This window comes from Cololabis saira, chromosome 3, assembly GCF_033807715.1.
Source record: "Cololabis saira isolate AMF1-May2022 chromosome 3, fColSai1.1, whole genome shotgun sequence".
Lineage (NCBI taxonomy): Eukaryota > Metazoa > Chordata > Actinopteri > Beloniformes > Belonidae > Cololabis > Cololabis saira.
This window is the reverse complement of record NC_084589.1, coordinates 29,500,298-29,525,118: the sequence shown is the minus strand read 5'-3', so window position 1 is coordinate 29,525,118 and position 24,821 is coordinate 29,500,298. Positions and strand designations below refer to the sequence as shown.

At 40.4% G+C, this 24,821-nt stretch overlaps 1 protein-coding gene and 1 long non-coding RNA gene across 2 annotated transcripts in view; one reads left to right on the top strand and one right to left on the bottom strand.

Moving 5' to 3' along the window:
* Positions 1 to 39: 39 nt before the first annotated feature.
* Positions 40 to 24,466, top strand: LOC133435600 (uncharacterized). The gene is made up of 3 exons (XR_009779443.1): positions 40 to 205; positions 17,250 to 17,401; positions 24,287 to 24,466. It is a non-coding gene; the product is annotated as an uncharacterized LOC133435600 (long non-coding RNA).
* Positions 20,657 to 24,821, bottom strand: part of si:ch73-22o12.1 (nectin-2) — a 90,604-nt gene continuing 86,439 nt past the window's right edge. The window contains exon 10 of the mRNA XM_061717145.1: positions 20,657 to 22,256. Coding sequence (XP_061573129.1) covers positions 22,047 to 22,256 — 210 coding nt within the window. The 3' untranslated portion in view covers positions 20,657 to 22,046. The remainder of the gene's footprint in view (positions 22,257 to 24,821) is intronic.

The following is a 24,821-nucleotide window of genomic DNA, read 5'->3' as shown; positions in this document are numbered from 1 at the left end:
CGCGGCCGCTCTTGGCCAATCACAGCGCCGAGCGTCTCATCGGCGTCGGGCCTCGCCGACCAGTTGGTGTCGTGCGAGTCTGCCATCGAGCCAATGGCAGAGCAACGCGGCCCCTCCTGCTTTACTGCAGATTTCCGAGGCTTGCAGCCCCGCAGCACCGCGAGTCTCTAAGCTGAATTTTTTTTTGTATAAATGGACGCACAAGGTTAGAGACTAGTTGTCGTGGTTGTGTTTGGTTTTAACTAATGCATTTCTGTAGCATTAAACCAGTTGGTTTGTGTTGCTTTTTGGCTTTTGCATGTGATAATAAGCATCTGTTGTATTGGTCCTATCATTGGCGTGTTATTGCACATTGATATGTCACTTCAATCGTGGGCCTAGGCGCAGTATACAAAGGAGGGGAATACAATCTCAGTGTGTATGTGTGTGTGTGTGTGGGGGTGGCATGAAGGTTTAGGGGTGTTAAATGTTTCCATTCACATCAGAGGTGGAAGCAGGCATGCTTTCAGCAACCTGACTGCTTATATCAGCAGGTGTACAGTTTTGATTGTGCAGAGTCAGCACCTGGGCAGTCTGGAGGTGAAATGTACACTGTGGTGGAAGTAAAGCAAGGAATCAAAAACGGCTTGTTTAAGCACTATATGTATTTTTCTCAAGCTCACTGGTATTTTTAATTTAAACTGTTTGACATTTATGAGGACGGTTGTACAAAGTGATTTTTATATGGAATTGATGCATTCTTTAAACCCTGGAACAAAGGTGTGATGAGCAGTATGCTGAGGACAAGGGCGGTGTGGACAGAGAAGATAGAACATAAAGACAGGAAAGAAAAAAACTGATTGATTGACAGATTGTGTTTCTGTACCAGTGAACCAAGAGGTCAAAGACATGAAGCATGAAAGGCAGGCACACAGAAGGCACTCAACAGTAAGAAGAAAATGGCCTACATGCAGCACTGAGTTATCATTGCAGGCCTTTGGTTGCATTTCATCACTGAAGAGATGCGATGCTGTAAAGAGAGCACGCAGGCTGAGGTTCTAAATAGTGTGCACATGCATGCACAGCGATGCCTGATTTGCAAGGGAAAGCTGTCAGGGGGGCTTGTGCCGTCCCTGCAGCATATTGTTGCCATGCTTTGCTGGATTTCTTGCTGTAGGCCTAGATGGTGACCACACAGCACCACGAAGTCCCTGAGCATCACACTGGGCTTTAGTCATGCTCACAGAGCAGCCAGCTTTCAGCACACTTCAACTATTCTGTCATATTTATTATTTAAGACTAAATAGCACAAATGGAAAGCTGATGACATAAATTCAATTTCATTTAACATTAACCACTTTGTTTGTGGTTGTTTGGTGATTTTGTAACCTTTTTCATGTAGAGATGGGTAGATTCTGCTGCCAGTCTGATTCATTCTATATATACAGTACAAAAAAGATGTTTTAGTACAATATATATTTTCATTTTCTTAGATAAATGTTTATCAAATTCTGGTTTCAAACAATCTGTAGGAAAGTTATCACCATACAACACATTTCACAGTATAAAATATCATGAATATGTGTTTTCCATAATTCAAAGCAGTAGTTCATTGTTTTTTCTTTGTTTTACGATATGCAATGAAAAAAGACTAATTCAATAAAGTAGTTTAAGTGACCACCATGTGGTGAAGTTTTAGAACTTTAAGAATTGTGTGAGAAAGGACCAGGTCATGATTTTATCTGACCAGCAGGCTTCTTCTCAGTCGGTGTATTTATATATCATTTTTTGTGATGAGTTTTCATTACTACTGCAGTCCTTGAACCATATAAGTGTGTGCATATAATGCAGGTTAAGGCATAACAAGCTGATCCTGTAGCATGCTGTGCTGCGAGTGATTGTGTCATGATGCTGCTGTTAATAAAGTTATGTTCAATCTCATTTCAAGCAAAATGGCTGCCAGCTGTATGATGTCCTAACCTCTGTCATGCCTTCATGTTCGTCCCTGTGTCTGCACCTCCTGCACCTCCCGCCTCCGACCAACCCATACCCCCCCACCCCCCCATCCCTCTCATTACAAGAAAGGGGAGAGAAAAATCACCCCAATTCTTAAGCTCCACAGCAACAGCATTCAAATGACCTTGTGTCTGACTTGTTCTGCTGAGTCAGAAATTGAAGGTTGGATGAGGGGGATACAGAGAAGGAAAAAAAAATGGGAAGAAGAGGGCAGGAGAGGGACTGCGGGATGATACAGAAAGGCTGGTACTTATTGCTATTCTGACTGATTATGCGTGGATGCTGCTCTTCTGCTGACAGGGCAGTGTCATACTAATTTACATGATGCTGATTTGTGGGGCGTTAAGCGCAGCTGACCACACAGGACTTGGATAAAAAAATGAAGCCCTGCACATGTGCGTGAGGGTGCATAGTCAGTGATACTGGAAAGTATGGCATCACAAGTGTTCTGCATGAGTCAGGGCTGCAGAGGAGTATGTCGTAGGACTTTAGTGTCAAGAGCCATGTGTGTGCCCATGCCTTAGGAAAAAATACGTGTCTCAGACTAAAATAGTGTGCAGTGCATGTCAGTGCATCCTCATGACAAATCGCTAGCAGACGCTGAGACACTGCACTCATGCAGCATGTGATTGCTGAGCTAGCAACACATACACCAAAAAAATAACATGGTCATTAATATGCTTTGGCATCATGAAAGAATCTCGTGTTCTGGGAAGGATTTCTACAAGATTTTGGCTGAAGTTTCTATGCTCTCCAAAAAGTACAAGGGACATCAGGTGATGCTGGGAAAAAAAGACCTGGCATGCAGTTACTGTTCTGAGTGATCCAGTTTATCTTAAAGATGTAATATGGTGTTACTGTCTAGGCTTTTTATTTTGAAGAGGCTGAGGATGCAGTATTGAAAAAACTAAATTAAAGAATATTTCCCAGACTGTTACCATATAAAGTTGGTAACAGCTGATTTACAACATTGGAAATGTATAAATGAAAGAGGATATAGTCTAATCTAAAACCATTATAAAGAGCCACGGTCACCCTATAGACAGCTAAAATTGAGGTTTCTATGAGGATGCATGGACTCATTTGTATTTGTGTGCAAGCTTTTGCGTGTGTGAAGGTGATCCTGGCTAATCCAGTTTTATAAATGTCTGACATAATCTGTGTTTCACTCACAGTGTCCAGATCAAGGAGAAGGGAGGAAAACAGGCACATACAGAGACAGGAAGGGAGGAAAGGGGAAAAAAGAAAGAGAGATGGGAACAAAAAGATGAGAGGGCTGACATGGCACGGGATATATGATTGAAAGGCAGATGGGTTTACGGAGGATGACAGAAACGAAGCATGATGTGGAAGGGAGGGAAGGAAGGGGAGGAAGTTGGCAAGAAATAAGTACGACATAGATGAAGGATGACAGAGCCTAGTGGGTGGTGGAAAATTCCAGAGGGATTTAGCATAGTAAGAGGGATACAGGATGGTCCGTGGTGGTTTGCTTATCATGGGATGAAACTCATGGGGGTAAGACAGATGCTGCACTCAGAAATGTAATAAGGAAGGAAAAAAAAGCATAAAGAAAATGCTAATCCGTTAGGTTATTGGAACACAGGTTTGTCTGAAAGGAAATTTTGTTTGTGTGTGAAAAGCCAGTGAAAATTAGGAAAGAGAAATAAACAGGAATAAAGAAAAGCTATTTTAGTTTAGTAGCCCTGTTTGGCTCAAACGACTTTTTCGTTCTTCTTACCATAAAAATTTCTTATTTCAGAATATAAAATGTGTTATTTATTTGGCATTGGTGCATTTGTATCGTTTATAAACCCGAGGGAGTAAACATTTTATAATTAAAAAGAAACATGGTGAAGATTTGACATGCTTTTTGTTATTAGTGTTCAGAAAGGAAAGTTTGGGAATTGTACAAAAATACTAATAACAAGGGGAAAATGTGTGAAAAGTCTAGAAATGTTTACGATGGAATTGCTTTAGGCAAAAACTTTTAGAATTGATTCATAAAGATAATCCGAGACCAATGGTAATTTATTAATGAGATGACATAGGGATGACAACTAAATAATAACCTTAATTTGAAAATAACTCAAAACACATTAGGTACATTAAGTGTACAGCGACATTCAAAAATCCAGTGATTTTCTCCATGATGTTTATTCCACGGTGGCTTGGTGGCAGTCCAAAAACATGCATTATTGGTTAATTGATGAGTCTAATTTGCAGGTAGGTTTGAGTGAGAGTATGTCTGGTTGTTTGTCTGTAGATGTGGCCCTGCAATAAACTGGCGACCTATCCAGGGTGTAACCCCTCTCGCCTGTGAGCTGGGAGCTGGGATAGGCTCCAGACCCCCGTGACCCTGCAAAGGATAAAGCGGGTATAGATAATGGATGGATGGATGGGTGGATGTTTAATCCTAACAAGTACAGATTGGTGGGAAACCGCAGTTTAACTTAAAAACAGAAGACCTCATGAATGATGCAGTAAAATGGTGAAGTTGAAGGGTTTGCTGTTGCTTTGACTTGCCTTGAAGCCGAAGCCACTTTCACTGTGAGGTATACGCTTTGTGAAAAAGTTTAGAGGTTTTTCATTACAAGAACAAATTCCTCTCCGAATGCAGGCCTGCTTGTGATTTCCAGGGTTTTAGGACTAGAAGTGGAGGCAGAAGCTTCAGTTTTCCTTCTCCTTTTCTATCAGAAATAGTTTATATTTAACTCAATGATCTTTTTGCACAGCACTTCTTGTAATATGAACATTCTGTTTTGCTCTGTAGAGCACTCCATGTTGCAGTTGTGCTTGAAAAGTGCTATATAAATATAAAGCTGAGTTGAGTCAAGTCCTCTCTGTGTCCTCCCTGACCCTCCTCCACCTCCTCCTCCTCTTCTCCTCTTTTGATCGCTGTCCTTTCAGCACCACAGCCACTGCAGCAAAACTCTGCTTCAGGACTACACATTTATTTTCGCAAGATAATAACTCACAAGTCAGTCCGAGTGCACACAGTTAGAAATGCCTCATTTTTCATAGGAACTTACTGTGGATGTGCTGTCTTTCCAGTACGTTTTATTGCTCTAAGTAGATTTGATTGTTGAAAACCTTTGAATTCTTGTGGTATTATTATTGATTGTTGTTGAAAGGTTATCAGCTGCTGATGTCTTGCAGTTGAGTAAGTCAATGGTTTTGTTTTAACCTTTTATGAACAGAGTAATGGTTGGAATAATTATGGGTGAGGGGAGAGAGCCTTTAATGCAGTTTCAGCTCACAAGTCCATTAGAAAGCAAATATCCACTAGTTTTCTATTTAATATAGCTATCTACTACTTGATTTATGTTCTCAGCAACCACCAACTTGTGCTTTAAGTTCCATTAAGACTATAAACACTTATAACTGAGCAGGTTAAAACATTTTTTTCTTTCTATGCCATATACATTCCTAGAAATGCGCATGTACATGGCAGAATGTAATTTAAGAATATTTTCAACATAAACCAAATTAAAAATCAATGTCTGCATCCAATTTAAATAATGAAATTATACCTGTAAATGTTAAACATCAATTGACTGATTTCAGGGGGGAAAAGGTTGAGTTAAGCTTCTCCATCTTCTCCATCTGTCAGACTCTATACTATTTGTATTCAAATGTCATGATTGATCCTTTAAAGAAGCTGCACACAATGTATCTTCAATCAGAGATGGTTGTATCCATAATAACCAAGCTTGGTGCAAGAATTTCAGACTTTAACTTTTTCTTGATGATCCAAAATGAATCTTCCAGACCGCTCAGGTCATCTGGATCTGATTTTTTTTATCAGTTTCCAGAGTCAGAACCAGTCATGGAGAAGCTGCATTCAGCTTCTGTGCTCCACATGTCTGGAACAAACGCATCCCCAAAAGCTCCAAATCTGCACTGGTACTTTAAAGCTTGTGTCTCAAAACCTAATAAGATTTTAACAACTGATTTTATCTGATTTTATCTATTGTTTTTATTTATTTATTTTTTGTTAACATTTTAAATCATGCCTTTTATTTCTACTATATGATGTTTTAATGTCTCTATAAAAGACTTTGAATCATCTTGTTGTTGAATTGTGCTATACAAATAAACTGCCTTGCCTAGCCTTGCCTTGATGTCCAGAGAAATGTCATTAATATTCATAAGCAAAGTGCCACCTCACTGATGCCTGATGAATTAGGAATGAGGAGTGAGATTGGTGAGGGTAAGAATGCAGGAGTAAGCCCATGCAGAGCCAGAATGTTGCAGTCTTATGTCCTCCGTCCTTCACAAACAATTGGTATACCAGGCACATAACTTGATGACCCAACACAACAAGCACAGTCCCAATGTAGCAGCAGTCATCTGCAGTTGAGTACGTTTGTTCTCAGAGTCTCAATTTGACAAATAAAGAAAGTTACAAGGAGTTTTATAGCTATGGAATAAGAAATAGAGAAAGCCAAAGCTTTTGTATATCGAAAAAAGTCTAGAAGTGTGAAGGTGGAGACAGTAAGAGTTCTAAAGTCACAATTTTAACAACACTTCCAGTATATATACTTTATTGCCAAACCACCACATATAAGCTTGTGGTGTCAGTCAAGGTCTTTATAAAGCATATAGGTGCAGTAAGGTCTCTGCTGGCTAGCTAACATCCTCAACTATGCTTCAGGAAATTACAGTGACTGTCAAACTTAACTCAGTAAAGAACCACCTTTTTTTTAGCAGATAGAATTGTTAAACACTGTTTACAATTTAACAACTCTGAACTAGATATGTTTGTTTTTTACCGTTGCTGAAGGTTAACCCTTTCTTGGCTATCTCTCCTTTGCTTTTTTTTCAAGGATACAATAGCACAATAAAATGTCGAAATAGAAGTCTCTTTGAAGAAGAAAGTATGCACTCTTCTTATTCTTAAGTTGTTCACACACTTATCTGGTGAAACAACACACGGTTAATTGATCCTCAATGCTTTGGTTTAAAGCATCGAGGTGTATGCTAACACAATAGCAAAGCGGAAAGACATCATCAATGATCATAGAGAAGAAACTGCCACAACATTGATATTGGCAATCTGAGGCATATGACATGTTTCAGTGATGAAAACGTATTCACAAGTAGAAAGCATTTGAGACTGCTGTCAATCTCTAAGGAGTGGACATCTCAGCAAGTTCAGCCGAAGGTCAGAATGTGCAAGTTGCACAAAGCTAAAGGCTGAATTATGGTTCTGCGTTAAATCAACGCAGAGCCTACGCCGTAGGGTACGCGGCTACGTGGGGGGCTCTCCGTAGCCTACGCCGTAGCCTGACGTGTACCTCCCAAAAAATGTAACTACGCGTCGAGGCGACGCAGACCCAACGCAGACCGAGAGGGTTGATTGGTTTGCTTGGTAGCAACGCATTTCCGGTTCCGGTTCGTGAAGCAGTCGTGAACTTTCATCGTTCTTTTCTTTGTGTGTGTGTGATTTTTTTTGGGGGTTGTTTTTGTTTTTTGCAATAGTTGTCCTTATCTCTTTGATTCACTGTGACTGGAAAAGCCGGAAGCTAAACAAAGTATCAACTAGCGCTCTGGGGGGGGTATTGCACCGCGGCGAAATGGAGTGATGGAGAAGTCCGAAGGATTCACGACGCGTCACGGCAACGGCGTAGCTCTGCATTGGTTTAACGCATAACCTTAAATCAGGCTTAAGGGCTCATTTAACACTTCTATACATAAGTTATCATGTAAAATTTTAAAATGTGACTTTCCAGGAATGTTTTGTCTTGAAGGGTTGCAAGGAGAAAACCTCATAGCTGCATGGCTTAGGTTTGCAAAGCTGTATGTTAATAAAACGCAAGTCTGTTGAAACAACAGCATTTGATAGATAGATAGATCTATTTTTACAGTATGCAGCTAAATACTCATAAAGTACTCCACTGCTTTATTGATGTGGAAATGAGGTCACTGGTATGAAAAGGAAGATGTTTTTTGAGTGAATATTCAGCAGATTAGTAGAGGAGCATTTCACGTACCTTTCAGACTATGTGAGACCTAATAAATGGCACACTCATTTTTCAGGATCTTTTCATAACTGTCCATTTCTTATTTTTTATCAGGCACCCTGGAATCCTTTCTCCACTCCAGAGAGCACATTTGACTGAATGTGTTCTCTGTGGTGGCCATTTTGCTGCCCGTCCAGCTGTTTTGAAGCAGTTTGCTTTGTCTTTTTCAAGTCCACTGAGCTCACAGTGTGTCACGCTCACTGATCGTAAAAGGAAAAGGTTCAGACCGTTCCACCTATCTGTCTGAATGGTTCAAGTATGTGTGTGTGTTTGTGCCTGGTTGTATTGATGTATTTGCAGGCAAGCGTCTTTTGTCACTCTGATAAATTACCTGTCCTGTGGAGGAGAGCAAACAGCCCCAAACCTGATTTAGGATAGTGGAGAGTCCATAGATGTGAGCATGTAAGATCTATTATTATCATCTTGTGTTTTGCGTGACTATCCATTCACAGACACATGTGATCCAGTGGGCGTGTGTGTGTGAGGCAAGTACAGTAAGAAGCCTCAGGAGTGATGGCAAAGATGACAGCATCGTAGCAGCGCTGGTGTCGGGCTATGTGCTCCACAGGGGGAACCGGCCCTTTAAAGCCTATCGGCCAATCAGGCAGGGGATGCTGGGAGCAGGCTGTCCTTGGAAACGACCTTGCAGGGGGGCTGGGGGATGGAGGAAACACAGGGGGAAGAGCACACAGAGGCGGCAGATATGGGAAAAGAAATTATGGGCTGGAACAGTGAGTACTTGAAGGATGTAGGAGGCTGAAGGAAAGAACAGAAAAATTCACACTAAGATGTGAACTGTATTAATTTGTACCACAAAAGTCATTTACTGGGACATTAACTAGACAGACAGATGTAATGATAGCAAAAATGTAGACAGCTAGCAGACAGATGAATGAGAAATGGATAGTTGAGGACAGTAAGAGGATTAAAAGTTCAGCTGTGTAGTTGTGCCAAACTCCATCTCTGTCTCTTTCTCTAACGCCTTCTGTGACACACATGCCGACGTCACCCTATCCAGATTAAATTGACAGCATGCCACACTCCTGCATTGCATAACAAGTTCTCTGAAAGGGATGAAAGTGAGGAACAAGAATAGGGCTCAGATTTAGAAGTGGTATTAATGCAGGCGTTAAAAATGTGGTGGGAGTTGGATGAGGGAGACTAGCACGCTTTAACCAAAAATAGGCCACAGTGAGGAAATGGAAAATGGAGGGGGGGGCTCTACAAAGCTTAAAAAAAATCTATACCAGCACGTCTGATGCTCATTTGACTTATTATTTCATTAGCTGAAACCTTTCAAAAACAAGCCATAAAGAGGCAATAAAAAGTACTGCAGCACCTTATTCCAAAGAGCCACATCCCGAGAGAATAGAGCCAGGCTTGTTGGTTAACCTCTGATTATTTTGCATGTAGAAAACTAGTATTTCCAAAATGCAGCATTGTTTCTCTGAGAAAATATTTATCCAGGACTTTTAGAATTAAATATCAGAGCATTAACCCTTTTTAATGACAGCCAAGTTAATCTTGAGAGCTGTGTCACTGTGTATGAATTTGCAGAATCCCATACTGGCTTCATCCATATAGGGCGTCAGCAGCAGGAGCAGCAATGCTGCAGCCTCACCAGCTGCATCGCCTTGTGTGTGACTCTATTCTGTTCCTCATGCCAGAGTGAAAGTGTTTTTGACTCCAACTCTTCTCCAAATTTCATAGAATTCCACAAAATATTTTTTACATAATGTCACTGATGAAAGGAAAAACTAACGAAAAGCAACAACCAAACTGCTCTGCCGTAGAAAGAGCATAAAGGCAGAGGAATGAGGCCATAATACAGTATATCTGTACTTGTATACATCAGTAAATATGTACCTGAACCATGTGACTCAGTTTGTGAATGTGTGTGCCTCTGCTACTGCTGTGCCCAATGAGTCAGTGTGATGGAGTGCTATAGGCAACCTCAGCAATGTTTCATCATCTGCACCCACTCACCTGAATCAGAAGCCCCACCTCTATCCCACAGTCCTTCTCTAGTGGATTTCTTATGCATTCATATATGCATCTAAAAGGTAAAAGATTGCAGAAAAATGTCTGTACTATGCAGGCTAATTTTAGTCATTCATTTGTCTTCTGAGTGTGTGTCGTGTCCAGAATATATGCGTGTTTCCTCATCTTCTTCCCCCTGGGCCTGTCCACTGCATGTGCATTTGTGGCGTTATCTTGAACACTGCTCTGGCAGAAAGAGGCTGCTGTGTGCTCATTACTGACTCTCGCAGACATTGTTCTCCTGGTGGGAGTGTGTGTGAGTGACTTGGTAATTGGCTCTTCACTGGCTACTGTTTTGTGCCCTCTAACTGCATTCAGAAGTACAATTACATGCTGTTACAGTCATGTTATGTGTATGACAGGTAGAACACTGTTCCTGACTGAGGCCCTTATTGTGCAACGGATATCAAAAGCGAATAATCAGCGATCAGTTATGGGATTCATTTCTGTCACCGTCACATCAATGAAATAACGGCAAGAGACGAGAGGTCACCCCAGTAACTCTTAGACATCCTTCCACCCTGCTTTCAGGAGCATCAGGGAGGATTCAAACCAAATGCTCTTGACACCTTCCCCTTAAAAACACTGCCAAATTACATCCCATTTTGTTGTTCCTTGACTCTAAGAATTTGGTCCATTAATCTCCTCAAAGCTGGACTACCGGTTTGTACTCCTGCCAGGTGTCTCCAGAGCCAAGCAGCAGCTACTTGGTTACTGATGAGAAAAATAACACCACGACCACCAATTTCACTTGCAAACTAGGCAGATATCAGCTGATGCTGATGTCAGAGGAGCAGTTTGCAACCGTTTTAAAGACACAGTATCTGTACTGCATCCATACAAAATGTCCGTTCTTGTCGGTTTCCCAGAAACTGGTGTCAAAGGGTTACAGCTAATCGTCTCTATGGCAGAGCCTTTCATCAGACGATCTTTTGAACATCGGCTTAATTAAGCAGTTGTTGTTGATACAAGCCGGTAGGCATGACTGTATCTGATGGCAGTCCAAAGGTGCAAACATTGCACGACCTAAAATAAAAAAATCTAAATAGTAAATATGACGAGCCAATTCCACTGCTGCTAGCTTATTTGAAGTTTATAGTTTAACCTATTTAATCCCTGTGTGACATTAGACAGTCATCACAACTCAGGCTTAGGCTAAACTGTTTTTTACCTTGATCTCGTCCTTGAAACATTTCATATGAACTACTAGAGGTTGGTTTTCCTGTGCGTTTACTTCAGTCTCATGAAAGTTTTAGCAATAGACTAAAACCACTTTTCAACACGGTGTTAGAGTATAAAAAATCTTTGTCAATTCCTTTTTACATCCATCTTCAGAGCCTTCTGAGTAATGCAGTTATTTGGTAATGTGTAACAAATGTATGTATACACAGCCAGTGGCTAGCTGTTGTCAGTTTTGCTAGCTAGCACTGTATTGATTTCTGAGTAGCCTCTGAACTGAGAGCAAACACCTAACAGAGCATCTTATTTTAAAGAGAATATGTTTAGGTGTCCTTTTCATTGTACTAACAGACCACTGTGATTGGCTGTGGGTTGGAAGGGTCCGAGGACAAAGTTTAGCTAAGAGCAGACAACTTGTGTCAACTGAGCATTGGTTAAAAGCAGTGTGTGTTTCTCATTTCCAAACGGGCATTGAAATGTGAAAAAAATATATAAGGCCTATATATCACAGCATTAAACAGAGAGGAAAAGAAAAATAGGTGCAAAAATGTTGTCCTCCCATACATGGCATGAGCAAACCTCCATGTATCTTTTCCAAACACAACATCCCGGTCTGCTTCAAACCTAACAACACCCTCAGACCAAAACTGGTTCAACCCAAAGGACAAAACACCGAAAGAGAAACTGATCTTGAGTCCAAATCGAGTCTTGAGTCTTTTGAGAGTCCAAATTGAGTCTGAGGTCCCTGGGAAATGCGACTTAAAGGAGCTTGAGGCCGGATTGAGGCAGGATTTATGAAAAAAATTCGTATACGTTTTAAGTTTTCTAGTAATAATGTCAGATGAAGCGTTCCAAACCCAAAAGAATGAGCCCTGTAGTGTATCTCTCCGTTGCCTTGAACAGGCTGTGTGCTGCAAAATGTGCTGCAATTCCGGGCCGGAATTTCCCGCGCTGGGCTGCGGATGTGACGTCACATGACGCTGCATGCGCGTTCTCCCCGTTCTCCCGTGCCGGCTTCGCTGTTGGCTGCAGTACCCCCGACGGCCGTCGTGGTGAAAGGTGGCGCTAGAGAGTCTCATTTCTTAAAAGGAGCCTCATGGTCCTTTAAGTGCGTCTCAAGTCCGAGTCCCAGACTATAGTCCCCATCTCTGTTGAGGCTAATGGTGGAAAAAGGAGAACCAGAATGATACAATCAATAAGTTAATTGCAAGGTACTGTCACCGAGCAAGACAGAGGTCTTGCTCGGTGACAGTACCTTGCACATCTGATTAAGATGTGAGATGCAAGCAAATGGCAGATGTCATCATTGCAGCTGTTAAAGGGAATTGCTCATTTGCCATCAACTCCAGTGTTTAAGAGGGTATAGCCTATACAGCTTCTCCGTGCATCCAAGCACCTAGTCTGAAAAAGTCCTAACAAGGATGGTGTTGCACAGTAGCTGGAAATTGATTGCTCCACCTCTATTAAGTGGCCAAATAAACTTCCCAACAACTCCAGAATGTTCTTATTCACATTTCGTGACTTGTGCATTCACCCTGTCTAGCAACATGATAATTGAGACACAACACTAGAACTACATTTTGCCACAGCCCCAGTAGATGCAGTGATTGCCTACAGCAGCATTGTTGTTAATGCGTGGCCAGAGAGTTGAATACTGTATAATAAAGTATAATAGACTGTATGAGTCATGCATTATAGTAAGAGAAACTAAACAACTCCACACACGGTACAAGACAGGAGAGCCCGCTCGTCAGGTCAAGATGCATATGTCAAATGGAAAAAAACAACAAAGATCAGATGGTGTCTGGTTTCACCTATTCAACACCTAAAATGGAGCTTTGAATCTCCCCCTCAGGCAGTTTCACCTCCATTCATGCGACTAAAACCTGGTAAACAACTTTTAGTTGCATATCACATCAACAGCTTGTAAACTCAAAGTTCCACATCATCAAGAACCATTTAGATGGATATGACATTAATTTTGGGCCCTGGATGACTCCGTGGGTTGAGTGGGCACTAGGAATGGGTGATATTTTACCGTTCACGATATACCGTCAAAGAAATTCCCCACGGTAAGAATTTGTCATCTCGCGGTAAAAACGATAAATTCCCGTTGATTACGTTTTTGTGTAAAGCCGGATTTATGGTTCTGCGTTTAATCGACGCACAACGTACGTGTTCAGGAAGGAAGGAAGGAAGGAAGGAAGGAAGGAAGGAAGGAAGGAAGGAAGGAAGGAAGGAAGGAAGGAAGGAAGGAAAAGAAAGATATGAGCCTTAAAGAAAGAAAGAAAAAAGGATAAATTCCCGTTGATGACGTTTTTGTGTAACCAAAATGGCGGAAGGTGGATCTGAGAGCGAGGAGTCATTACAGTTTTGCAGTACAGGTGGACTAATTTAATTGGTTTTTATTAATTCAATTTAATTGGTGTAGTTTAGTAGCATTTAGTATTCTTTTAGAGCAGTGTTTTGGGGGCTCCAAAGACTGAATGTGGTGATAGATTTATACAGGACTGTCTCAGAAAATTAGAATATTGTGATAAAGTTCTTTATTTTCTGTAATGCAATTAAAAATACATTCTGGATTCATTACAAATCAACTGAAATATTGCAAGCCTTTTATTATTCTAATATTGCTGATTATGGCTTACAGTTTAAGATTAAGATTCCCAGAATATTCAAATTTTTTGAGATAGGATATTTGAGTTTTCTTAAGTTGTAAGCCATGATCTAGCAATATTTAAATAATAAAAGGCTTGCAATATTTCAGTTGATTTGTAATGAATCCAGAATGTATGACATTTTTGCATTACAGAAAATAAAGGACTTTATCACAATATTCTCATTTTCTGAGACAGTCCTGTAGTTACAAAGATGGAGTTGAATTGGTATTTTTTTTTTTATCGTAATTTTTATCGTTATCGGGATAAATGCCAGAAATTATCGTGATACATTTCTTAGTCCATACCGCCCATCCCTAGTGGGCACCATTTACAGGGGCAGTAGTCCTTGTGCAGGCGGTGCAGGTTCGAGTCCCAGCCTGTCAATCTTTACTGTGTGTCTGCTCCCCCTCTCTCTGTCCATTTCCCTTACCTACTTCCCCAATAAAGGCCACTAGTGCCAAAAAGAAATTAATGTTGTACATATAACAACTGATTTCAGGCAGGCTTCCCTGTTACTGCAGGGTAAATATTAACACCATTTGTGCTTCTGGTTTCCAGCTTGTTTAGCTGCCGAACAGCTGCCGTGCTTGTGGTTTCCTTCTTCCGTCTTTGCTGGAGGCCTTACAGCGAGTTTTATCTGAGCTATAACATAGCCATTACTTTTCTCGGCCTGGACAGATACATCCAACAGATGCATTTTCCCTCGTAACGTGTTGAGCGGCCATGCTGTGAACAGATGAGTAATGCGATGAGGAGAGCAGGGATGAAAAGAGAGGAAGGGAAGCAGCGAGTCTCCAGGGATGTTCAACTGGGCTGACACTAACAGCCGATTGGTTCATACACTCTCCTCTGAAAAATCCCATGATGCTTAGAGAAAAGATAGCACCCAAGGTTATGCATGCTAACTACATGCAGCCTTTAAAGACAAGTGAAAGCAAACAAAGAGGACAGCGAGCCTGAGCTGCAAACACAAGCAGACAGATAAAATGAAGGTTTGACTAAAATGGATGTTCTTTTGACATCTGCTATTACTGCTTGTGGATTTCATTGATAAATGTAAATGCTGGCCTGGCTGTTTCTATGAGGATTATGGAAAACCGTGGCTATTACTGCAGGGGCTTGATCAAATTGAAACAAACATCTGGACACCTCCTGGCAGGCTAACATGCAAACACTCGCACAGAAGCACACACAGACCTCATTAACTAGAGTGAGTCATGATTTATTAGATTATGTCATGTTAACCAACACCTGCAAACATGTCAGGTTAGTAAATCAAGCTCTGTTTACTGTGACTGAATGAGGGTTTCGACCATTTCTGTGAAATATGTTTGTTTGTCTTTTCTGCAAGTGTTTCCCTTTCTGCCTTTAGCGGCTGTGCGACAGAGCTTGCTGGGGGACTGAGACACTGAGATTGCGCGAGTGCCCAGAAATGTGATTTTAGATTGAAGGAAATTAGGAGCGATGACAGGAAGAGAGTGTGGTTGAATACAGAAGAGGCACTCAGCCACCCAAATGTTTGTCAACAGGAGGCGATGAAACATCTGGCTCTATGGTGTGTTGGTTGTGAATGTGACTGGTTCGTTTTACTAATTTACTCACTCAAACACACACAGCTGAGGAAAGAGTAGCCCAGGCTGAGAGGGAAGTCTGCCTGTCTTGTGCCAAGTCTAGCTCGGCTGTAGATAGCTGTCGATTTGGTGCCAGTTTATTTGAATTTGTCTGGTTATATTTTTAAGTAATGAACATGAGGATAACATTTTGTTTCACAATACACTAGTGTGACTACAATATAAATGTTTTTTTTTATCAATATGAGCATGAATAAGTACAAAGTTTGAATTTTCTGTTTGTAAAAAATATTAGTAGAGTCATATGAAAAAGATTGTACACCATTTTGATTCTAACGTTTTTCATAAAGATAGAAACTGGTTCGTCTGTACCAGGCAGAAACAGTGCGTAAGAAAATGAATACACTCCATGACTAAATACCTTGTATAACCAACTCTATTGTCAAAACCTTTGTGTTATTGTTTTCATAATGACGTCATCAGTCTCTTACAGCATCCGTGAGGAAATTTGGATATATTTTTATGCACAGCTCTCTTTGCTGTTCTCCCAAAGCATTTCAGTCAGGCTGAAGTCTGCAGTATGACTGCGCAGATGCAACTCTTCGATTCATTTATTTTTCAGCTATGCTCATGGGGAGTCACTGGTGTGTACAACTTCAGTTTGGTGGAGCTGCAAATAAACTAAACCATGTACATACTGTGCAAATTAGTGTGCAACATCAGCTGTGTGTGCAGTAATCCACAAATGAGTTCACAATTACATTACAATTAAGTGCAACCTGGATAAACTTAAACAAAGTATAGCTAAATGAAGTAGATCATGATCATAAACTCTTGCCCACTGTTTAGGAGTTTGATAGCGGTGGGGTAGAAATAGTTCTTTAGTGTAAAAGTTCTGCATTTCACACGTTTTCACCTGAGGGCCTGATACCCGAGACAACTGTACTTTTCAGTTGGTGTGAGGCATTTGAGCTGATATATCTGCTGCTGTGCATGATGTATGATACCTCACTGTGTGATGACTGACTTCACTTTGTTTTGAAATGACCATAACCCAGATTTATGTGCTCTCGCCCTCCTAAGATCTTTGCTAATGTCATTCCTCCTCAGCATTGTGTTCAGGCAGGTGAATATTCCAGAGCAGCAGGCCATCAAAACTTTTGCTTTGAAAGAGGTGGTCACACTTCTTGATGATCAATGAATTAAATCAATCAGATTAGCAGAACGTGGCAGCTACTTACCCCTTAATCATTTCAATAATGTGCTTATAGTTTTTCCACATTGCTTTGGCATTTTGGGGTTCGATAAGTAATTTAGAAAGCATCACTAAAAGTATATTACAAAAAATAGTAGTGTTTATCAGTGCTGAAGTTTTTTTGTTTTTTTGTTTTTTTTTTCAGTTATTTTTAACTTTCCTTGACAGCAAACAGTGTCCAGAGAGAGCAGATATCGGTAGACAGTTATTTTTATCACACATCAAAAGTCCACCAGCCACAGCCTAACCAAGTACTTAAGGTTGCTTTTAAGTTATGTGTGGCATTGGAAATATGTGTTCTAGTGTTATGATAAAGCCTTTATCAACTATTAATGAAGCCATTCTCAGACCAAGTGGTGGCTATTGTTAAATTAATGCAACCACTTAATTATCTTCATCCCTCCTTGCACTCTCCCACTGACAAAATCATCACAACACAATAACAGAAGCTGCATTTACAGCATCAACATCCTTGATGACAAAACACAACAAAACCTCTCTATCTTTCTGCCTTTTTCTTGTTTAGGTGGAGTACCTGCTCAACAAGGAGAAGAGAACATGCATATCTGTCCCACTGCCTGCCTCAGAAGTTGCGGCCAAATGGCTACATGACTGGAGGGGAGAGGAGGCAAGATGATTAAACGGATCAAAGCGGACACTCGGCATAATCTGACTGCAGTAAGAGAACTTGTGTTTGCAACTTGAAGAAAAAATTGTCACTTGTGTTAGCACAAGCATTTAGGAAACAACAAATGAAGGGGGAATAAAGCAACAGAGGGTTCTGGGAAACTGGAAATCATTGAAGAATGTGTTACATAATAAGCCCCTCTGTTTCTGTTCCAACGTTATCCCTTCACATACTTAACACTTCAACACAGGAAGGATGTTATCATGTCCAGTATCATTTAAACTAAATCCAGAAAACATTCAAAGGGGATGAGGGACCTCCCATCCTTTCAAATAATAAATAATAACATTTGGAGACGTTGACAGGGAGCCATTCAGTTAGTACAAAAGGAATAATGCAACCTGAGCTGATGGCATTAAATATTAACCATCATTTTAAACCAAGTGACACCACAACTTCCCAAGGAATCAAATATCACATACAAACCTGCACACGTACAGACACAACTGCCACTCACTCCCACGACTTCACAGGTAAACCGTATTAAAGTGGAAATTAGCACTTACGATACAATAAAGCAGTGGCCAGTGATTCTATATTGAAATGGTGTGTAACGTAAAAAATAAAAATAAAATACAGATTTGCATACATTTTAAATTTCATATTTGATTTGGAAACAATTCGAGTGAATTCTTTGAAACAAATCATAGTTTGGTATTTGACATATTGTATTCATTAAATTTAACATGGAATTATGTATTTTTGTACGTCATGCCACATCACAACCCTTTTCCAATTTAGGAAGTTCTTTATAATGATAATTACTTTGCAAATATGAATCAATCAATCAATAAATGCAACTTTAAAAGAATAATGGCCTTAGTTGTCACATTTATAGTTTGTCCTGTCAACACTGCAACACCATCAGTCCTTCGACAGATATTTATAGACCTGCTTGAGTCTCCATTTAAACGTGTTAATGCGCACCATCTATATTTAGCTGAATAAACTTTCCCCTGAACAAATAATAGAAACAAATTAGTTATTTATTCCTCATTCATTTCATACAGTAACATTTAATTGACCTGATCAGTGGCCCACTGAATTAGTTTTCAAAGTGAAAACGCCGGCTAACAAGAGGCTCAAATTTGAACCAATCACGTCTGATTATTTCCTCCCCCATGCTTTCCACTGGCCTCGTCTGCCCTCCGCCATCAGTTCCTCTTTAATCCGAAGCCCGCCTCTCTTTCCTCTCTCACAACCCGAGCCTCTCGCCCATCCTAGTCTCTCAATCAGTTCGTCCATGTTTCCAAATTCACATGTTTTACCACTTGGATGAGCAGCTGAGCTGTGTCACTCACCACGGTGCCAGCGCTCGTGCCTCCACCGTCTTCCTGCTGCCCTTTCACACAGCGTGTCCTTCTGGCCTGGTGTTCACAGAACCAGCCCCCATGAGAGATGAAGGCAGGTCGAATCAAAAAAAAGAAGAGTAATATAGAGAGAAAAGGGAGCAGATGAGGGGCTTTTATAAGTTATAGACCATAATACACAATTAGTGAACAAAGCCTCTGCTTTTTTGTTGACAGCAACCTGTAAAAGGCCCATGATGTCTCCATGGGTGTCCAGTCAGGTGTTCATTTTATCCTCTTATAGCTTAAGGTTCAGACCAAGATTAAGAACCATTGCTACACTGAAGTATCCCCCCCTTTTATATGAGAATTGCTGCATAAATATTACTGCTCGCTTTGCGTTTTAATAATGTGCATCCCTGAAAATACACAAGGTGTTCTAATCACTGTCAGTATTTCTATTTGTAAATGTACTTGTGGCTTACTCACCAACCAAGCTATCAGCATACAGCCAAACATGCTCATCATCGTCATACACATTATGAATCTGGGCAGGGCTCTTCCATCAGGTCAAGTTGCTGGTGGTTTAAACTGAGCTCCCAAGATCACTGCAGTCTACAACTTGCCATACGTTTGCTTTACTGACAGACAAGGTCACTTGGTAAATCTCTTCTCACCTACTTTGCTGTAAGTCATCTCAGTCGTTTTCACCTTCCTCCCTATCTTTTCTGTCCACCCCCGTTCCCTCAATCCCTCTCTTCTGCCTCTATTTTTAACCAGCTTAGCAGTGCTGAAGGCATGGGAGGTTTATTCTCTGCATTCTTCCTCACCGGTTACCTGACTGACGATTCACAAAGTCAGGTAATCCTATAATGGTGCAGCTGCTCAGAACGCTTAGCTTGCAGTACAGTAGAGACTTAAAACTACCTCCTGGAAATTAGTTCATTTTTGCCATATTCAACTCCATTTGAGCCTCAAAAATCCTTAAAGCGTGCATTCCTGCCACAGTATGGTTATTTAATTAACACACAGAGACATTAAGAGATATTTTGAGATCCTGATGTTTATTTGAAGGTAAAACCAGCAAAGGTGAATAACAGTCTGCAGTGAACAACAATTAATAGAAATTTCTGTATTTAATGAGCATAACAGTTACAGCACATTAAGACCCCCCATTAAAACATTCACCAGACGGTATATCTCAGAGCAGTGAGGGACCTGTGTGACTTGAATACAGGCAAGAGGACAGACTGCAGAGTCATGGTGTGTAGCTAGTCGGGCCTCACCTTCATCTGCAGAAGCGCAGGCTAATCTGCAGCAGCTCTGCCTCATTCAGGACACAGCTGCACACCATACCAGTTAATACAGATAAGCTGCAAGACACAAGGGGTTTATGCATGTACATGCGGGCCGGTGATTCATGAGATGGATATAACCCTCAAATGTTGCATCTGTAGGAATGCACAGTGGGATTCTTTGGTGTAGCAGCGCTTTTAAATGAATCTCAGTGATCTAAAAATGATCCTGGTGGACTGTGTGTAGGGGATTGGAGGAAATGCAGCTTAAGATAGAAGGAGATGAGTCAGACGAGAGGAGGGACAGCTCTGAAGAAGTGGCTGCCACTGTATCAGGTGAGCTGCTGCAGTGCTCACATGGGAATTTGTACTGCAGCTTCAGCACACCCCAAAGCTCCCCTGACATTACCTGCTACATGGCCCAAAGTGACAGTACTAGTATATGTAAAGGCACCTCTATCTAATAGAATAGAATCAAAATTTAACATATTTAACATAAGGAGGTGCAATAGTGGCTTTAACTTTCAGCTACGTTCACTCACTCAGCCCACACTCCTCTCTTGTGGTGAAATAGCGGAACAACAACTGAAGGAAAAATATATATAGTTTATCCACGTACACACATTTGCTGCAATGATTAAAAAGCTGACAAATTGAGCCATTTTGATTTAACACAAAATCAAAATTTACATCTTTATTGAATCAACGAGGATGAGTTTGAAAATACATTTCATTTCATAGTAAATCAGATTAAAACATCAGTGTTCTACTAAAAAAAATTTTTTCTCAGGATATATATATAAAAAAAACAAAAACAGACACCTGTTTGGCACCAGCAAACAAAAAGACACTTCAATCATGATGGAGGATAATTCTAAGTCATATCGAGGTGTTAAACCTTTAACCCTGATGATAGACAGACATATAAATATACGAGCAAGTTCTGTGTCAACCCCTCCCTGAACTCCATAAAGAACTATCTAATCCTCTACTGGAGATGAATAACAACAGATTTCATGGTTATAATCCAGATTTAACTTAATCCATCTGAATTTGCAGGCAGATGAAGTAAATAATAATAATAATGATGATAATAATAGTAAAAAAAAAGGTTTATTTAAAAGTAACAGATCACCTCTAAAACACATTACTGTAGCTGCAACAGTACTCATGTGCTGTTTTATATGGCTTAAAGGATGGACAGATGTGTGCAAGAAAAAAAAGTGTAATGAGGCTCAGGACATCCACAATCATCCAACTTCAATCACTCACTTTCCTCTCTTGTTGTGCATTTTTTGCAACACAGCAGTGGCTTAATGGTTTCCCAACAACAGGCCAGATACAAAAAGTCAAAGTGGAAATGAAAATGTAATTCCAATAAAATGCGCACGAGGACTGGAGAAGTGTTAGTCCAGCAGTTAAGCCTTCCAGACTGCGGTTTGAAAACGTAATGTCGTCACGGTCTGTGGCTCTCGTCTCAGTGCTGCCTGATTAACTGCAGCTAATAGCTTCTCCACAGGGTGACCGTTTTATACCAACCTCATGCCAGCTGGGTTTAGAAACCAGCAACATGAGGCAGACAGATACAATATAACAGGCGAATTGTGCTTCTCCTAACCAAGTCACATCAATAACCATAACATGTTACAAACCCATTATTTAGTGATGCAAACCAGTTCAGCACCAACATCTGTTTCATGGTCACGCAATCTAACAGTTCTGATGAATATGGCCTAAAAAGATCTCTGTTGTACACAAAAGTTTGGAAACAATGTAATTACATTCCTGTCGCAGTATGCTTCAAACTTGCAGACAGTACATAAGAAATATTTTGCATCATTCTGGCTCAAACTGATCAGAGCAACTGAACATGATTACTACTGACAGCCAAAAAACTCATAACTAAACATTAAATGTTCACATTCCCATGCTATCTATGACAAAGCTAAATTCAGTTGTGTCATTTTAATGTAGAAATACATCCATCCAACCACAGACAGACAGACACACGCACACGCACACACACACAGGCACACGCGTTCTCCCAGTCCTCATACAAACATGGCAGGCGACACAAAGCTGTCCCCGCGGCTGACGGCAGGGCCCTGGTAGTAGCTGTGTGGGTCACTGTCTGTTCTGTACGGAGGAGGGACTTCATTGTTGGCCGGATCATCCCAACCAGAGGGGGCTCCGGCGAAGTAATGTACTCCATCATGTGCTTCCTCATCGTACTCATCATTGTCTTGGTAGTTATCGAGGTCCTGCAATCAATAAGCAGAAGTACATGTAAGTATCAACTGTTCACATTCCCATCTCGGTCACTCTGCAGTACAGCACAAGGCTACCAGTCTAACTGTTTTAGTAAATTACATTTCTTGGTTTGATAAATCCAGGTTTGAATAGGAAAAAAACTAAACAGATGAAACATGTATGTGTCTCTAAATGTGGCAAACTTCAAACCATTTGTTCTCCCTCAGCAGGTTGATTTGACCCTACTTCGAAACCTCACGCACACAAACAAAAAGTTGGGATACAAAAAAAATAAAATAAAAGACACGAGAACACAACTTGCACTTCTCTAGCTTTTCAGCATCTCCCCTCATCCTTAAATTGAAAAGGAAATGAAGTGCTTTTCTTCTGAACACATCTTAGGATACTGCAAGACTCACTGGACCTGCACCATGTAAGGCTCATCTCATGCACCATATAAGGTCCATCTCATGCACCATATAAGGTTCATCTCATGCACCATATAAGGTCCATCTCCTGCACCATATAAGGTTCATCTCCTGCACCATATAAGGTTCATCTCCTGCACCATATAAGGTTCATCTCCTGCACCATATAAGGTTAATCTCCTGCACCATATAAGGTTCATCTCCTGCACCATATAAGGTTCATCTCCTGCACCATATAAGGTTCATCTCCTGCACCATATACGGTTCATCTCCTGCACCATATACGGTTCATCTCCTGCACCATATAAGGTTCATCTCCTGCACCATATAAGGTTCATCTCCTGCACCATATAAGGTTAATCTCCTGCACCATATAAGGCTCATCTCCTGCACCATATAAGGTTCATCTCCTGCACCATATAAGGTTCATCTCCTGCACCATATAAGGCTCATCTCCTGCACCATATAAGGTTCATCTCCTGCACCATATAAGGCTCATCTCCTGCACCATATAAGGTTCATCTCCTGCACCATATAAGGTTCATCTCCTTCACCATATAAGGCTCATCTCCTGCACCATATAAGGCTCATCTCCTGCACCATATAAGGTTCATCTCCTGCACCATATAAGGTTCATCTCCTTGCCCAATCTGTGGTCCACGACTGCTTCTCCTCAGCCCACTCCAACCACGTTTTCCTGTATTTAGGTGTTGATGACGGTCCATATCTGCTTCTACTGTATGTAAATTCTATTTTTTTCAGCCAATTATAAAACGCTTGGTCAAAAACACTGACTCCTGTTTCAATTTCTTTTTTTTTTGTTAATTATTATTATTTTGTGATGCATTTTTTATTATCAGGCATATTTCAAAATTTCAAAACTCTGATGTCTTCCTTTAGAAATATCTTTTTTAAATTGCCTTTCCTCCAGATTTTATAAGCAGCTGTCTTGGAACAACACGTATTTCCACATTTGGTGTTGAATTATTCAGTGTTATTTTATAATCCTTCCCATGGTTGCAACCGGCAGCTGTGTTGTTGGGTCCATGTTTTCTGTCAGTCAGGTGAAACAGCTCATCAAGATCTTTAAGCACTTTCTTTGCTGCCTGCAGACTAATGTTCATATTTAGACTTGTGAAGGTTTGCAAATTTCAAAAGGGATTCAATTCTTTTCATCGTCACGACTGAATAATCTTCCTCCCCTTATATAAATCAGAAAAAATCTTAAATTTCAGCTTTGTTTCTACAAAGCAAGAATATTTAGTAAAAGAAAAAAAGACATAACTGATATTTTTATACATATGGGGACAGCTATATTAATATCCTCCTTTGATAAGTCATTTCTTATCTTTTTCCCAGTGGTTTGTGTCTCTATAAAATTGTCACTATGATTTTCAGTCAGGTTTTATGTCACATATTTACACGTTTGACAAGCATTTCTGTTAGAATAAACTCTTAAGAAAATAAAATGTTCATATCTAAAAACCAGAATTTCTATGAAAATCTGGAAGCTTATATAGAATGATGTTAAATGTGCAAAGACAGTAGTGGCTTCAAACATGGTAAAAGACTCAGAACTATGTTGTGTTGATACCGTGATCCTTCCGTTTCAGGTTTTAGATCCAATTTCCATGATGCAGAATGCCAAGTATATCATGGGAAGACTGGAATGATTTGAACAGGACCACAGTAATGCCATCCAACTGTAAATCTGATCACTGGACAACTAACTCTTCTACCTTCATTTCAGAAATGCATTTTCCCTTGATAACAGAATCTATATAGCTTCTTTTTTTTTCTCGATTGAAGGACGAAATAAAAGATCTGGTACCACGACTGGTAAGACTGTATATGCACGTATTTACTGATGTTACTCTGTGTTCATTTTATGAAGAGTCGATGTTACACTGCAGAAGTTAAACATATCCACACAAACTCAAGAACCCATGTTTCTGATTGGTTGTTGTTGGAGACTGGACATAACATATAATCCACAGTTTGTGTGAGCCTTAGTTGTTACTACGGGAAGAAATCTGCACAACAATGTTTTACGAGTTTACTTTGGATTATTGCAAGGGACAATTGGGTCTCAAATGATAAAAAAAGAAATACATTAAAGCATGTAGTTTGATGAAAAAAAAAAAAGTT